This window comes from Pan paniscus, chromosome 10 (assembly GCF_029289425.2).
Source record: "Pan paniscus chromosome 10, NHGRI_mPanPan1-v2.0_pri, whole genome shotgun sequence".
NCBI classification, from domain to species: Eukaryota; Metazoa; Chordata; class Mammalia; order Primates; family Hominidae; genus Pan; species Pan paniscus.
Genome location: NC_073259.2, coordinates 9,819,161 through 9,836,835, shown reverse-complemented (window position 1 = coordinate 9,836,835; position 17,675 = coordinate 9,819,161). Strand labels below are relative to the sequence as shown.

Sequence of the window (17,675 nt, the reverse complement as noted above, 5' to 3'; positions counted from 1 at the left end):
CAGGACCGTAAAATGCCAGGATGACCCTAAGGAAGGGATATCCTGGAATCTTCTCTGGGTAATATTTAACAATGTGTCTAGGGACAGGGACGAGAGTTGAAACACTCCCTATTGGGTACTGTGTACACTGTCTGGGTGACGGGTTCGACTGAAGCCCAAACCTCAGCATCACACGATATATCCACGTAACAAACCGCACATGGATCCCCTGAATCTAAAGTTTTGTTTTTTGCTTTTTTTTTAAAAGAATGTGACAAAGAGTTTTGATGTGACTTAGACAAAAAAGGATAAATATAAGGAACAGATGACTAGAGTCTTTCTTCTGTTAAGTATCTTGCAATAACTTCACAACACCTTTATGGCCTGTGAGCCTCCATTCCATTTTTTAGTTAGTGAATTTGTGCAACTGTGTCATATGAAAATGAAGCCACTTCATTTAACCTACTCTAAGATAAGGTTGGGGAAAACTCAGAAGGCTCAGAAGGCCCTGACACAGAATTGAAGTTAAAGAAAAGACACAGCTTTTCAAAGGACATGGACAGACCAGTGAATCGGAAACCCACTGGAAACCCATCTGCCTGCCTTTGTCCTTTGCTCCTTCCTTCCTCTTCCCTTCCTCTCTTAAGCATCACTCCCAATGACTCTGCCAGGGGCTCTGGATAAAGAGCTGAGGAAAAGCTGGGCCTTATTCAAGAGGTTCTATAGACAAGGAAGCAGTGAGATCAATGCTGGCACGCAGCCCGACTAGTGTGCAGAGGGGATGGAAGAGGACCCCGATTCAGCCCAAGGAAGCAGGGCCATGGTCACCAGGGACCCAGGCCAGTGGCGCCCTCCCCTCTCAAACCTACCCAGGCACTGGACACCCCCAATAGACGTCCCCACTACAGCCAAACTGCCTCTCTGGCTGTTTTTAGCAACTCTTACGATTGGAAGGAAAAAGTATTTAAAATATACCACTCTCTGAGACTTTTATTCCCTATAAAACTGTCAGGCCCCTCACTCAGCTTTCTCTTTGGAATGAAGCGTTCTGGTTTATTTTGGCAACCAGACGGAACAACAAAGGCCGACTTTCTCAGAGCCGCATGCGTCCCTCATATCAAAGCTATCTGCTCCTGGCCAATGAACCACAGAGACTCACCTGGCCATCTCACAAGAATCAGGGGGACCCTCTTTCAACAGCTCGATCCCCGACAACCCACGACCTAACCCCCAAAGTAACAGAGAGCATTGCAAGCTTGAAGAAATCAGAAACAGCAAGGTGTGTAGGAGCTGACGTATAACTTCAGGGGCTCTGGGGGAAACTGTCAGCTCTTCCTGATTCCCGTTTGTCAATGCACTAGGGCCAGGGGGCAAAATGTGGTCCTGTGTATTTCACTTTTCCAGGGAAGAGCTCAACATCAACCCATGGGCATTTCATAGCGTGGCCCGCGAATGTTTCAGACATACGTACATACATATATATATATCCATTTATGTATGTGTGTGTATATACATATATACACACACACATTTTACTATCATAAATACACATAATGTCAAATTTCCCTTTTCAGCCACTTTTAAAGGTACAGTGGCATTAAGTACATTCACACTGTTGTGTGGCCATCAGAACTCTCCATCTACAGAATTGTTTTCATCATCCCAAACTGAAACTCCGTATGCATTAAACACTAACTCCCCATCCTCTCCTCTCCCCAGACTCCTGGGAACCTCTATTCTACTTTCTGTCTCTACGAATTTGACTATTCCAGGTACCTGGTATAAATTGAATCATATAGTATTTGTCTTTTTGTGTCTGACTCGTTTCACTTAACATAGTATTTTCAAGGTTCGCCCATGTTATAACATGGATCGGAATTGCATTTCTTTTTAAGGTTGAATAATATTCCATTGCGTGCCCATACATTTTGTTTCTCTACTCTAAGAACAGTTTCTATCACCAAGTTTTCTCTGCTGGGAGGCCGGCATTCTACGTTAGGCTTGATGAGCTCCTTCTTTTGGGTTGATTTCCTACTGCATTTAGGGTTCGTAACACATTACTTAGCACACCTTTGTTTACGTTCTTAATTTGCTAGGGTTTTGCACACTTTACTCTTGCTTCATCATACAACTGCTAAGTTCCTTGAAGGCAGGAATCTCATCCTCTATTTCCCAGATGCCACCATCCACCCCAACTTCTAGCAACAACTGGGCCTTCAGTAAAGACTTCCAGAAACAAATGAAGGAAATACACCACTTCTTGACTCGTGAAATGGTAAACAGAGCTCAGGAAGCACAACTCACCTCCCTCCAAACACTAATGTGTTCTAAATTCTAGTCCTTTTATTTTTCTTCCCTCTGAGCGTCAGCTTTTCAGAGAACACAGGCTGATGGATGGGAGGAGATTTAGCACTTGGAAAGGTGCATAAACACACACACACACACACACACACACACACACACACACACACAGCCTAGCCCAGAGCTGCTTGAACCTTTCCACTAAAAACATTTTCAGGGAGAGCGAACCAGCCTCTGGGGTGCCAGAGGTAAGCCTGGAACTTCCTGAGGTCTCAGATTTGTATTTGAAAAAGTGTTATGAACTTTACATTTCACTGCGTTCACTCTTGGTTTTTAAATATGAACATGTTCAACCCAGGCCCACTGGTGTGAATGAGGCATACACAGGCAGCCCCAGTTAAGAAACACGGTGTGTGCCCATTATAGAAATGAGATACCAACTTGACCAACAGTTAGGATTTATAGGAGGACACCCCTAAACCAGCTTCGTGTCCACTTCATATCCATTTAACAGAGTTGGCCAGCTGACTTAAATGGACTGGCTACGTAGTATCAGAAAAAGGCAAACAGTTTCTCCAGATGAGATGACAGACTGACTTGTCTGCGGTCTTGAAAAGCCAAGAGACTTAGCAGCAACTCCCAGGAGGGAAATTTACACCACTGTCCATGTGAGATCAGTAAGGGGGGACAAAGGGAGGTGGGAAAAGGCTGGAGCCGGTAGGGTGGTCAGCCCATCAGAGCAGGTCTATCAACATCGGGGGAAAAGGTTACAATGCCTGGAGGCAGGAGGAGGGGGGTGGCCGCTCAAACTCCTGTCACTGACATTTTTGTCTCCAGGCATTGAGGAAGGGCTTGTCTTAAACTGGCTGAGAGTCCTATTTGTAAGGCAGCCTTAATTGGAGACATTCAGAAAAGGAGGAAAGCGTACCATTTCTATAAACGTTAAGTCCCGTCCACGATTTTTCTCTGGAGGATTAGAAAAGCATTCTTCATGCTGCACTGGAGGGAGCTTTTCAGTCTGTGTTCTGGAGTCCTCGTTTAAAAAGCGTATGTTTGGAGCCCGCATTTTAAAACCATATCTACGAACTATCTCAGAGGAGGACCCCGGATTTGCTCTGTCAGCATCTCCCTGCGCCATTTCTCTGAGCTGGGAACAAATGCCAGGAAAAATCCAGGTGGGCGGGAGAGGAGGCCAGCGAGCCGCAGCCGTGGGCTCTCTGTAGTTTAATCTGTTCAGTATCCCTTGTGCAGGCCTCAGCCATAGGCCTATAAATCACATGATCCCTTAACTCAATAAAAGCCCGCAGAGGGCATCTGAATCCCCCTGGACCATCCAGAGGGTGTCATCGTGAAGTGCCCAGCATTCTTCAGCCTCTCCATGGTGATGCATGAGGGCTCAGGGCCAACACCCCTCTCTCGGGTTGACTTTAAACCCCAGGGTTTTTTTTCAAACCAAAAGATCCCAGGAGCGGCAACAAGGGTGGAGTGGAAAGTTTCCAGGGGGCAGTCGGAGCCTGGGGGTTCTAGCCCCAGCTCAGCCACTGCCCACCCCGCTCCTGGCTGGTTACTTCGGTCCCTGTCCTGCCCGTGGAAAATGAAGGAATGGCCTCTCTGACCTCTTAGCACCATCCTGGCTCGGACGGGCTAGGACTGCAGCTTCCTACTGATTGAATTCAGAGGCTCACTTGACCCTGGTCTCTCTCAAAACCTTTCTTCTCAGGAGCTCCAAATTCTGGCAACAGGAAGTTAACAGCCTCTGGGCCGTCCACAGGGCACACAGAATGGGGAAGCTCCGTAGCTAATAATAGTTTCTTGAGTTTGTATGGCACTTTGTCTTTTGAAAGCACTTTGTAATCCATTACTGCATTGAACAAAAGGGAAGAGTGAGCGGGGAGGGGTCGAGAGGTTTGCCAGGGACGGACACCGTTCTCACAGTGGGGCACCTCTTGTGTGTCTGCTCCATCCACTGCAGCTGAGTCCTGGCTCTCCTTTCTCCTCTGTGCGCCTTACAGCCTCAGCGTGTGAAAGCAGACACGGCAGCTCTTCGCTGCTGGGCAGAGGCAGCCCGGCAGCGTGTACAAATATGGCAATGAAGCAACAATTCAGACCCACTGAGAAGCCCACGCCATAAAGGAACATCGGTAAACAGCCCTCCCACCCCCACCCCCTTCATCTGCTTGCTGAGTTTTCTTTCGTATTTTCCCGTGCACAGCTTTTCAGAACCTTAAGAGGGGGTGTCACCTGCTGAACTCTGCACTCCCTTGGATGTCGATCTTAGGAAACAAACCAGAAAAATACCTCTGACACAACATAATCAAATCCGTCGTCTCCTTCCCTGAGCTGAGAAGAGACATCTGGACTTAGCCAAGAAGGTGGTGGCCACCTACCACGTCTGTGTTGGTGATCTTAGCCAGCAGCTCAGTCAGGGCATCACAAGTGAGCGAGCTCACTTCCTCATCCTGCTGGAGCCCACAGATGGCTGCTCCCACACTTCCAGTTGCGATCATCGACGGTGGGTACATGGCAAACTTAAAGTCTGCAAGGAATGAGAGGCAGAAGGTCAGGGCACAGAACGAATTTGGATCCTGGAGCTCCCGAGACTGCAGAGACTCAGAAACAGGACGGCAGCAGGTCAGCGGCGCGAGTGACCCCGTGCCCTACAGGCATGTCCTCCCTCGAGTTCTTTCACAAGGAGCCTGTGTTTATTTGCCATCACCATGGCTGTTCCAGATTTAAACGAAGGAGACTGAGGCAGGGAAGGAAGACAGCTTATCTAAGCGCACACAATGAATGCACAGAGGATTCAAGGTCCCCAGTCCCCAAATCCCAGTCATATTAAGCATGTCCGAGTTAACATTCTTGACCCTGGTGGGGGGAGCAAGGTGAGCGAGTCATGGTCTCCTCTAGAGGTGATGGTGGGAACAGAGCAGAGAATGCCTGAGACCAGTGCAGACAAGGTACCCCATGGGCCATGCAAGCAGGACAGACCAGGGGCTCCAGATGTGAGAAGGAGGGAAAGTACAAGGAGGTGGGAGAAACGGGCAAAATCTATGCATACGTTATGCTAATTCAGATGGGATCTTGTCATAGTCTCTGGACAGGCATCGAGGATTAATATGACCCCCACCCAAAAAAAAAAAAAAAGATTTGATTTAAAAAAGGAAATGAGAGAAGCAGCAATGCAGGGAGTGGGCGAGTGGGGGCTGAGTTCCACCCAGTTCCCAACCTCTGGCCCAACAGCAAGAACCTTCAGAACATTAGGGCAGAGGATTCTAACCCTAACATAGGGCTCTAACTAAGCACCGAAGATTAATCATTGCATCCGAATCAGATGGGTGACTCGGTTTCGATGTTATGACTCATGAGACTGAAGGCCCCATTTTATTGCTAAGAGAAAAAAATGTGACTTGCTACAGGGAAGTGCAGAATGAGGATAATAAATCAGAGGGGCTTGAACCCCGTCCACTGCCATGCTAGAGGGCTCCTCTTGGAAGATCAGCCCCCTTGTGTTCCTCCGAGCACTCCTTCAGAGGGGCTGGGTGGCCATGATCCAGCAGCTGCTTGGTCCATCGAGGGGAAATAAAGACAGCCAACTTCTCCTGTTACAGCTGCTGACAGCTACCAATGACCACCATATGCAGTACGCTACACATTACGTCCTGTTTAATTTACCCATCAGCCACAGAAGATGCACACGAGCGTCACCCTAATGGTATGGGTGAGAACCCTGAGACTTTTGAGAGTTTAAGTTGCCCCTGCTCGTGTTGACAGACATTAGGGTGGGTATAGTTGCAGCCATCACCCTAGTGACGGTCCTGGAGTGCAGCAAGTCTTCCAAAGCGTACTCTTTCTAGTTTTAGCATTGCTCTAGTGAGCTTACTGTGTGTAGACATGGAAGGGGCACGTGGGGGCAGGAGACACAGCATACAGGGAAACGTGGGTCTCCCTTCAACTTACAGCAAAAACAATCAGGTTAAACCTACAAAAACCAGCCCCTCTCCTATTTCCCCTTCTTCCTGTACACGCTCTATTACAAACACACTTTCTGCAGCAGCATTTTAATGGTCAGCCCATTGCCCCAGCATCAAGTTAGCAGCATTGTTAGACACCGTGGATCCCTGAGCCAAGCACAGCCCTCCCCTCCCATCATGAACGCAGAGCAAACCTGGCCATCTGCCTGTCTCCTTGGCTTTTTCTCCATTGCCCTCTCACAATCTCCACCTCTTGAGGGACGTATATAACGGTGCTGCGCCCATGCCTGCTGTCCACCTGCCCCTCCTATGCCTTCCCTGTCACCACGAACAGTGTGACAAAGCCAGCCTCCCTGCCTCTTGCTCTGCTGTAGGTCTCTTCCACATGGGTCACAGGAGAGTGTTTCTCTGCCCAATAACCTCGTTAGCTCCCCCCTGTGACATTCATAACACAAGCGGGGCAGCCGGCCCATGGCCCTGGGCCCACAAAGGCCTGGGTGGGAGCATCTGCCAGGGAAGAGGCAGGCAAGTATCCCCGGCCCTCCCTTCCCTCTGCCATAGGCCTCAGACCGGGAAGCACACCTCACACATGCCCATCTCTGCTGTCCCACTGCTAGCAAAACCAACTCTTATTATTGGCATACGAATGAACTTCTGGAAGCCAGCAGGCATAGGGGGAACAGGTGCACCGGTTGCACAGGGAGACTCTACCTCCCTTTTTGTTTTACTAAGAAGATTTTCAGGGGAGTCCTCTTGGGGACACTGTCCAATCCCACAGAATTGGGGAGCACTAGGTGCATGAACTTGACTGCCTCTCAGCAGCTCAGAGTGGCACCAAAGGAGCAGTGTGTTCCCACAGCCAGAGGAGAGGAGCCGCTGGAGACGAGGACGGCGGCCGTGCTGCCCTCTGTTGCCCGCTACACAGGAGACGAGCATCTTCCTCGGGATCCCTGAGCATGCCCCACCTCTCCTCCAGGTTAGTCAAATACTGAGGCAACATCAGCCCTCCAGCTAGGTCCAGACGTGGGACTGTGGGCAAGTCACTTCCTCTTTCCAAGGGCTTGGTTTCCCATTTGTCTAATAACGGGTTGGGTGAGATAAGTGTTTTTCTAACTTCTAGCTGCAACTCATTAATGGGTCATGAAATGCATTTGTGGGTCATGACCAGCACTTTCTGTTGTTGTTCTCCTTTAACCAAATAGAGTAGGATAGAAAGTATCAGGCTCACTGTATGTCATTAAGAGTAAATATTGTTCGGAGAAACTTTTGTATCAGTTTGATATACTTGTACAAGTATCCTGAGTTGTGTTATAAAATGTGTTTCTTCCTACATGGCTCAGGTCAAGAGTTTAAAGATAGTAAGCAGGATAACCTCCCAGGTGCCTTACAGGTCTACTTTGCTCTTACTTGAGGATCTGGAAGGGGAATGACTCCCAAGGAGAAGAACAATGAGGAGACAATAGAATGGATCACGGCATCTACCAGCCAGCAAATTCACAAAGCAGCCCTCTCCACAGAGCAGCGCTACTTCCCCGTGGCACCAGGGCTGCCCCAGGACCACTCTCAAGGACATCCCCCTCTCTACTGGTAGGGGATACTGAACAGAGAGAAAAACAAAAAAATCAAACATCATTTCACCTGTGCACTAGCTTCCTAGCTGTAATTAGCCAACCCCCACCCTCAACTGTGGAAAGCTCCACCTACCCAATGCAGCCATTCCTGGAAACCATCAGCTTTGTCGCTATGACAGGATGGAGAAATGGTCACAATATCCACTCAGAAGAAGGAAGCAGAAAACCAAATTGCATGCATGCATGCGACGATGAAGATTACAACCATGGGTAAATACATACATACATGCCTATGGATGAACTGGAAGGATGCACGGAAAATAAAAGCTGTTCTGTTAGGTGGGAGAAACACAGATGAGTTTGTAAAATTTGTACGCAATATTATTTTAACAAATAAAAACCAGGTACAAATTTCTCAGCAGTCCGTTAAGTCTCTTGATCAAAAATGCCAACAAGCGATATGCTGGTGCAGAAGGCACGCTCAGGGGTGAGGGTGTGCCCTCGCCATCGTTAATTGCCCACCTGGAGAGGTGAGATGCTGGTGACTTCCTGAGATCCTTCCTCCTGCAGCAGAGAGAGAGGCAATGAACCGATCGGCGATCCATTCTGATCGACTCATGACAATGTGCTCCTCCCTGTTCCAGGCAGCATGGAGGACTCCCCTCAAAATGTACAATATTGAGACTTCTTAAGGGTGGGCATCAATGCACTAGATAGCAGAGGATGGTGTGCTATAATGGCTAGGTCTGTACTACTATATGGATAACTTCTGAAGAAACTTCTCAAAGAAAGGAGGCTCTTGAAGGCTGGGCACAGTGGCTCACAGTGTAATCCTAGCACTTTGGGAGGCCAAGGTGGGCAGATGACCTGAGGTCCGAAGTTCGAGACCAGTCTGGCCAACACGGTGAAACCCTGTCTCTACCAAAAATACAAAAATCAGCCAGGCATGGTGGCACGCGCCTGTAATCCCAGCTATTCTGGAGGCTTAGGCAAGAGAATCACTTGAACCCGGGAGTTGGAGGTTGCAGTGAGCAGAGATTGTGCCACGCACTCCAGCCTGGGTGACAGAGCAAGACTGTCTCAAAAAAAAAAAAAGAAAAAAGAGAAAAAAAAAGAAAGGAGGCTCTTGAGTGAAGAGGAGCATTTGAGACACTTCTCAGAAGACTCTCCAGGGAGATGGGAAGGATTTGGAGAGTAGACTCAAAAAGCTCCAAGCTGGAACGTGGAGTGCACGGAGCTTGGGCAGCCTCCACTCCTGCCCCAGTCCCCACCAGACCCAGGAGGGCCCTTCTCCAGGTTGCTGCATCTGGAGATCTGAAGAGAGCAGGAGCAGCCACACGCCTTGCCATGGGGAACAGAAGCCGTCCCAGGGCCTAGGGCTCCAGCTCCCCTCCAACCAAAGCAGACCTCTGGAGAACACAGCTCACTGGTTCAGAGTATTAGCTCTGGAATCAGAAGGAGGTGGAATCTCCATCCCACCACCTACCAAGTGTGTGAAGATGAGCAAGTTACCTGATCTCTCTGAGTCTTCATTTTCTGATCTGCAAATAATGACAACAGCAATACCCACGTCGTAGTGCTGTTCTGAGGATTCACTTAAAATAATCCTTGTAAAAGCACAGTGCCTGGTTCAAGGTAAGCAATGAATGTCAGCCAGCATCCTCCCCAACCTGCACCTCCTCTGCTCTCACTCCTGGGACTTCCTGCAGGACTGTGGTGGGGAGTTCTGACTGGAGATGCTCTCCAGCGTCTGGAGGGATGAGGAGAAAGGCGCCCAGCATCCCTGGATTGCAGGCAGATGCAGGGAGCAGGCCAAGCAGGCCAGGAAGAATGAGGGCTCTGTGCTTCCTGGAGAATCTGTCACTATCCAGTTGTGTATGTGTCCCAGAAATGACATCATCGAGTCCCCAAAGTCTCCTGCTGCTTTGCAGAACTGGGAGAAAGTGCAGCCCCACAGGGGAATGAAAAGAACCCCATGAACACTCAGCGAATGGAAGAGAGAAGTTGGCAACTCTAACCCAGCACATTCCACAATTCATTGAGATGCAGTTCACCCGAGCCAAGGAACGATGCCCAGATAACCAGGAACACCCGACATTCCCGCCTCCCTCCTGGCAAAATGGTGGAGGCAAAGGACACACCTTAGGGGAATCCCAGCTGGACCCACAGGCGCCAGGGGCAGCTCTGCTGTGGGCTGCATGCTTGCTTATGACGGTGGTGATGATGGTGAGGTATTAATAAAAAGGAGCTTGAAATTCATCTGTTTCAAACATCTCCTTTTACAGGTGAATCAATGAAGTCTTGGGAGATGAAGTGATCTGGCTGATGTCACTCACTGTGAGTGTTGGGCCTGGGATCCGGATGAGACTTTGAGACTCTGGATCCAGAGCTCTTCGTAACTTACTGGAAGCTGACCAGCTCCTCAAAGTCACCTCCCATATACCACTCAGGAGGACAGGGCAGCCTTTCACGTCGGAAGTGGGAGAAGAGCCCCAAAGGTGGCGCTCTGGCTCAGGAATCAAAGGAATTGGGTCCCAGCCCCAGCCCCGGCACCAGCAAGCACAAAAGGCTTATCCTCCCAAGGATGCCCTGGGAGCCTCTGGGGGTCCCGCTGGGCTCCCTCACCTGGGCATGGGCCCTGAGAAGTGCTCCATTTCATCAACTTGGTATCTGCACTTCTTGGTAGGATTTTACCGAATAAAGAGTTCAGAGCTAAGTAAGTTTAAAACCACGGAATACATGGTCCTGCCCAGTACATTTAGCACCCATCATTTGGCTATGGTGGCCGAGGTCTTGGGGTGCAGGGGTGATGGCTTTGCTTCTGTTCACCAATAGGGGGAGAGAGATACGCACTCTGACGCTGAAGAAGAAAGGGAAGGCCAGGTCAGGCTTTCCCCATCTCTCTTCCCCAACCTGCAGTCAGGTGGAAGTTCAAAGGGCCAGAACCAGAGTGTTCACAGGCCAGGGACGTCACTGGGCACGCACCTCATCTGCCACCCCCATAAGAGGACCAGCATACCCTGTCCTTGTGGGGCAGGGCTGCCATGGCAAGGGAATGCCCATGCAACTGCAAGGCCTGCTGGGAGGAGCTGGGGAGGGGGCTGGTTGGAGGGCGATGAGCAGCCTGCTACCCATTCATCTTACAGCCAGAGGGAAGAGCGATGGCAAGCACCACACTGCCTGGCTGCTTGTCCCCACAGGGCATGCTAACGACTTCCCCTCAGTCCCATGACCTCGCGGCTTCAGGGGTAGCTCAGAGACTTGCAGATGGAAAGACGGGTTTCCATTCTTCCTTCCCAGCACCCATCAAGGCGAAATCTCCCACTCTAGATCAAGGGCCAAGTCATCAAACTTCTCTGGGCCACCACTGTCTCCCTCTCACTTGGGGATGGAATCTGAGGGAACACCTGTAGGTAAAGCCAGGGCAGGGGCTAGGACAGCACAATGGGTTCTAGTCAACAATGGGGCTCTGGCCTTGGCGTGGGGGAGGCCTGGGGGTGGCTACCGTGTGTGGCACAAATACCAAGGTGCAGCATCTTAGGGTGGGCTTCTAGTGAAGAAAGAGGGGATGTGGGTGCCTGGAGAGGGAGGGTGAGCACCTCCCCCTACCCGGTGCCAGGTGTAAACTCAATGCCATTGGCTCTGCTAGACTAACTGGAATCATCCACCGAGCATGGTATCACATCTCAACAATCTCCCAGTGCCAGAGTGCGAACCCAGGTCATCTCCAATGGCCTTCTTTCCTCGCTTGCAGACCTGGGTGTTCTATCAGCAGAGCTGCAACCAGGGAAGCTATGGCTCAGTTCTGCTTCCCTAGTTTTGGAAACTCCAGGAACAGGAATGCTAGGAGCTGTAGTCAGGAAGATCCCCCGCCCAACCCACCCATGCCTGCACTGCCCAGGACCTGCTGCAGAGGGATACCAGCAGCTTGCGGCCCTTGCTCTTCCAGAAGCCATTTTAGGCTGAGCAGGGAAGGAAGGAGGGCTCCTCTCCGCCTTGCCACCATCTTAAGCCAGAGCCCCATAAAGCAAGACCGCCACTTCGCCACACTTACGCGGCCCCTCTATGTTCTCCTGCTCTCCCTTCCCCTTTCACACACAAATACGCTCCCCACACACTGCAGAACCACTGCCAGCTCTTTCACAACCAGCTTTTCCCATCAAATAGCTGCACGGCCTGAGGGTTGGCGGCCATCTCTCGGGACCGCCACCCTCCACCCACTGTGGACCTCCGAGGCCCTGGCCGCAGGTGTTTCATCAGCTCCAGGACGGAACATCCAGGACTGCGAGAAAAGGAGGGAAGTGTGCGATCTGAGGAGCAGGTGAGGGCAACAGCTCGGGTTGGGGAATCTGCATCTCCTACCTCTGCCTCTCAGCCACTCTGTGCCTGCTACTGGCCAGAGTCCTGGGTCCTTGCCCATTCATCACACCCTGGCCCCACAATGCACAATCGCCTCTCCATGGAAGGTGTTTCCTTCAAGAAATGCGGCCTTTGGTGTTTGTACTGTGAGGCCGACTGTTATAAAACTCCACGCAGCCAGGATTCTATGTGACTCAGTCAGTTGCACAAACCCAAGTGCAGATGAGGGAAAGCAACTTCTTTCGATACAGGCCCCTCCTTTCCAGACCCAGGAAAGCGCCGAGGACCTCCCTGTGCTCTGCCCTGTCCACGCCTGAGGCTTAGTGCCTAGCACACCATTTTCATGTGGTTTGGGGGTGTCCTTTCCTAGTCCCTGACCAAAGCTAGTTCAAGGCCCCCAAAACACAGTCTTTATAACTGCCTCTGTATCCCTCTGGGCCTCTGTCCTCAGTCCCTGAATCCCAGGCTCCCTACTCTGGCCCCGGAGTTGGCAGCCAGCCCAAAGATCTGGGCAAGAAGGCCACGGGTGGGGGATGGGATCCCCGGTTTTCGAGAATGGGTCTAGACGGAATCTGGGGATCTGCCCACACCCGGGTAACTCCACCCAGCACCCCTACCCCAATCAGAGATCAGAGAGGAGGAAGGGGCAGTTAGACCCCAAAAGATCTGTTAGTCAAGAGACAGTGTTAAGCAGAGCTCTGGCTATCAACAGCTGGGCAATGGGGGAGTTTAGGGTCGGGGGTCAGCTGTCCTTGGGCCAGAGAGAAAGAACTGGCTGACCCCTCCCCCACAGTGAATCATGATGAGAGAGGAAGGAGACAGCCGAGCCTGGGAGACAAAATGACAGGTCACTGGAGGACTGACCTCTCGGGCCCGGGCCAGACGGCAGAAGGGAAGGAAGCCAGAGTGACCACTATCCAAAAGGCAGCAGGGGTCCACGGGGTCCTAAGAACCGCCCGCAGGGCTGCAGGAAGGATAACGGACTCTCCCACCAAGGGGCACAGGGCGCATGTGCACGCCATGAGGCCTGGCCTGCATCCAGGAGAACAGGACTACAGAAAACCAGCAAGGGGAAACCTGTGCCCTAGATGAACAGGCAGGGGGCCGGGAGGACTCCACACTCAAGCCTGCAAGTGCAGAACACACAGGTCCTGCTAGAAACAGGTAAGGGCAGCCAGAAAAGGAAAGCCATCATATCCACTTTAGTCGGAACAGTTAAAATCAGGGTGAAAATCAGAGATGGTAGCATTTTCACAATTAGTGAAGGTCCAACCTACACTTCGGTTTACAAAGCACGTCCACGTGCATCACCTCTTTCTGATTTTAATTGTCCTAGCTGCTCTGAAAAGGCTGTAGGATGATGTATCAATAGGCTTGTTTTGGAGATGAAGAAGCTGGGGTTGAGAGAGGTTAAGCAGCCAATTAAAGGTCACTCACTGATATGCAGCAAAACCTGACTTTTTGACTGTGAGCACAGGGCATATGCACTGCATCGTATGTTATATAATCATCCGTTCCGTAGAACTCACCAGTAACACGTAACAACATCCTGAAAAAAGTTACCACGTGAGTCCACCTAGCGATTTAACTACTCTTGGCAAATTTGAGGTGAACCACACCGAAAGGTCTTCCCAAGTGATCAGCTTTTTACCTAAGGTTTCTGATTGTCAAAACATGAACTCCTGACATCTCTCCCTTGGATGAGTAAGGTTCCAGGGTCTCTGCCATGGCCACTACCAAGAAAAAAAAAACAAAAAACCAGTAGACACTGGCCAAGGCTGTTTAATAAGACAACAGCAAACCACTGCCTTTGGTTTATTAGGAAACTACAAAACAAATGGGCCAGTAGGAATGATGTATCAATTGTGGGATCCACGTGGTAGGCAGAATTGCAATGTTAAAGGCTGCGGCCAAAATCAAAACACCTCCACATGAACTGAGGGCATCAGAACCCAGCGCTCAGAAAGTAAAGCCTCACCGAAAGCCAACCAGGTTCCCTCCCACGCCCAGTGGGGCAAACAGCTAGAGAAGCAAACAGCTAGAAGGCCATAAATGCCCTACAGTAAAAAAAAAAAAAAAAAAAAAGAATTTCTTTGGTCTCCCTTACCACTAATCAAGGCAGGCAGCATATTTATCTTGACGTTGTTCCTTTAACCTGTATTTGCCCCCATCCCCCTCGAGATTTCCTCTTGGGCTTATCTCCAAGCCATCCTTTTCCTTAAAAGATTAAAGATTTGCACACAACCAGTGAGCAGTATATGTAATCTTCAAAGAGCACTTTAGCCATCATAAAGAATATTTTAACAGGCACTAATTTTTTTGCCTTAACCACACCTGTCCTCATAAACCATTTATGAGTTTAGCAGAGAAAGCGAACATACAAAGCTCAGATAAAGAAAAAGCAACCCAGGAATGAAACTTCAGACTTTAGACCACTCAAGACCACCCCTTCTCCAAACTCCTGAACTAAAATGAAAGTTCGTACGGCCTTTTGCCTCTCCCCGGACATCTCCCAAAGGAGCTCCCCCGTCTCCCTCCCCGGCTCAAGCCTCATCTTACCGGTGGCACACAGAGCAATGAAGGTCTGAGCATGCTTGCGGATCAGAGACAGCTTCTCCCGCTGCTGGGGCAGCTTGCGCAAGATGTGCTCAATGAAGTCATGAGGAGTGACAGCTGCCAGGTTCCACTTCAACTTCCCCAGCACCACCAGTTCCCACTCCTGGAGGGGAAGGCAGGAAGAGAAGAGGAGAATCTAAATTCCACAGGCTGACCTGGTGTAGGGGGCTGGGGGTTGGGCTCCAGACCAGTTTTAAGGCCGCTCATTAGGACGTGGCTGCTAGATTGTAAGGCGGGCCCATTTGTCAATGTGCCCCTGAAGCTTTGAAGTTGTTGACAGCTCTTCTTATGCTTCAAATGTCAGGCTCCACTGAAAATAATGAGAGCCCAGGTAGCTGTTGCCAAGATTCTATTTTCTTCTACTTCGTTTCCACTCCAGCTCCCCTTACCCCCCTCCCAACCCTGACTTGCAGGCAATACTGCTTCCCGCCCACCCAGAAAGCTGAACCTACAATGAGATACGGCCAAGGTCATTGTGGCCCTTTCATGGTAATTTATTGTATATGTCTCTATCACCGAATTAATAGTCTTTTTAATCTTCATGGAAAAATGATGCACACAGATAAAGCTCAAAATAAGGTTCCTTGGCCCAACTCCTTGGCAACCAATTAGCTTGCTTTTACTTAGTGCCAAAAAGTGCCTTTATCTCCCTGCTGCTCAAACTCCCCTTTTACATATCAGGCAGAAATTCTGGGGATGTGACACTCAGCCCTTTCACCTAAATGTTTCACAGGCCATTGTCATCATGACTAAAGGACCACACGGTCATTAGCAACCTCATTTTGCAGATGGAGGTGATCTGGGGCAAGGTGAGGGTGCCTGCTCAGTGTCACAGCATCCCTCAGTGCAAGTGTGGGGACCACACAACCCTGTCTCTTTTGGGTCTCTCACCAGCAACCCACCTGAAAAAGAACCTTGTTTCCCTCTTTCACTGAGATACTTACGGGAAACTGTGCTCAAAGGGAAACGGTCCAAAATAAAACATTAAAAATATCGTATGTGCTACCAGAAAATATGCCTAGCCACTGAGCTGTCATCAGAGGAATGAGAGGCAGGACCTGTTTGCCAATGCACCCTCTCTCCCATTCACCTGGAGAACCTGGAATCTCTTTCATTTGCTAAACCAGCAACCAGAGCAGCAGTCCCACAGCTGTGGGGCTGGGGGTGATTCCCTTTCCCTCCCAGGCCTCAGCCTTCTCATTTGTAAAATAGGACTCTTCCAAATCCCAACTTCTGGGATAAAGGGAATAGGAAAAAGCCAAGTTTGTTTGTAGCAATATATTGCTTGGCTAGTCCTGGAAAGATTTGGGTGTCCTGAAGAACATCTCAATTCACCATCCTCTCGAAACAAATGAACCATATGAAGATGATTTTTCCTGCTCTCTCATGAGAAAAACAAATTGGTTCCCAATTCTAACAATGTTTTCTTCATAAGCTTTAAAATCTGCCTTGGCTTTCTGTGGACAGCTGGGGTAAAGCACCCCAATAAACTACTAAACCACCATCATCTTCAAAGACGGCTTGAAATGCCAGCCCTTCCTCTTCACAGGGTAATGCGAGTACGAACCACTGGTCTTGCACCATTATTAAAGGAAGCAGATCTCCCAGAAGAAAGCACCTTTCTAGGCCTCTCGGACCAAACCAGAAGCAGCTAAAACCTGGCAGCGGTTCAAAGGTGAAGTCATTCAGGCCCCTCTCCACATTCTCGGCAATTCCTCCCCCGACCTTGTGCATGTCTTCCACTAGATGGCAGCAGAGCCCCAGAAAGGAAGGCTCCTCACAAAGAGCTCAGTTCAAGAAGGCAGCCTCAGCCCTGTGGACTTTGTGCAGGCCCTGCCAGTGAGGAGGGGGAGGGGGCGGGCAGGAGGGGGTGCTTTTCTAAACAGTGCAAAGAGGGGTGTGCAAACCACTGAAGGTGGGCCTTGGAGCCGCTATTCCATGCAGTACAGCTGCAATATGGTCGTCTTATATGTCAAGCTGCAGGGAAAAGGAGTTAGATCAGGTGGGAAAAAGGTTCCCTGGTAGAAAACCAGAGATAAGACAGGATCCCTGGGGTTGTACAGAGGTCACAGTCCCACTGGAGGTAGGAACCCAGGCCTCGGACTCCTTCAGTGAAAGGCCACATTTTGACTTTGCTCAAAAGTCAATGAACTGATATTTAGTGAACAGCTATTATGTGTTGGTATCTTGAGACTTTGTAGATATAGAGGGCATTACCTTTGAACTCCAAGTTTTTAGGAGACACCACAGCCACATACCTATCATGTGAACACGTTCTCAGACTATTTTTGGAAATTTGGAATTTAATTAAAATATTATCACTGTTAATTAAAATATTCCATGCGTCCCCTACACACATGCATACACAATTGCAAATGAGTCTCACCAACCCAAATCTTATTCACAGATGAGATCTTATTCACAGATGTAGCCTCAGTGCTGGGCACGGAGCCCGGGCACATAGTAGGAACACACAAAAAATAAACAGTGGTTTCCTATTAAATGAGCTATCGCCCATAAGTGGGTAAATTCTATTGGTGGGGTCATTTTGGATCCCAAGAATTTGCTCTGGCAGTGGTGAGTAGAAGGCATATTGTTGGCCAGGGGAAAGCGGGAATCGCAGAAAGGAAGGGAGGAAGGGGCCGGTCATTACCAGCAGCTCCTGAGGCTTGATGGAGTTGTCGGTGTAAATGCACAGCTTCTCCGCAGTCAGCGGGCTGGTCTCTTTGAGTTTGGAGGCCAGGAACATGCAGACAGCACCCAGGAGTTGCAGATGGGACTTCGGAGTCGGGACCCCAGCCAAGAAACGGTCCAGGTAATTCATGGCCAGAGGGAAGACCTCTTCTTCGCACTTCTGTTCCTCACAGACCTATAATGG

At 49.9% G+C, this 17,675-nt stretch overlaps 1 protein-coding gene across 1 annotated transcript in view; it reads right to left on the bottom strand.

Annotated features, from left to right (window-relative positions):
- Positions 1-17,675, bottom strand: part of CCND2 (cyclin D2) — a 31,664-nt gene that overhangs the window by 11,710 nt on the left and 2,279 nt on the right. The window contains exons 2-4 of the mRNA XM_003820341.6: positions 17,451-17,666; positions 14,741-14,900; positions 4,668-4,816 (exon numbers count right to left, since the gene is read on the bottom strand). Of these exons, the coding sequence (XP_003820389.1) occupies positions 4,668-4,816; positions 14,741-14,900; positions 17,451-17,666 (525 nt within the window). The remainder of the gene's footprint in view (positions 1-4,667; positions 4,817-14,740; positions 14,901-17,450; positions 17,667-17,675) is intronic.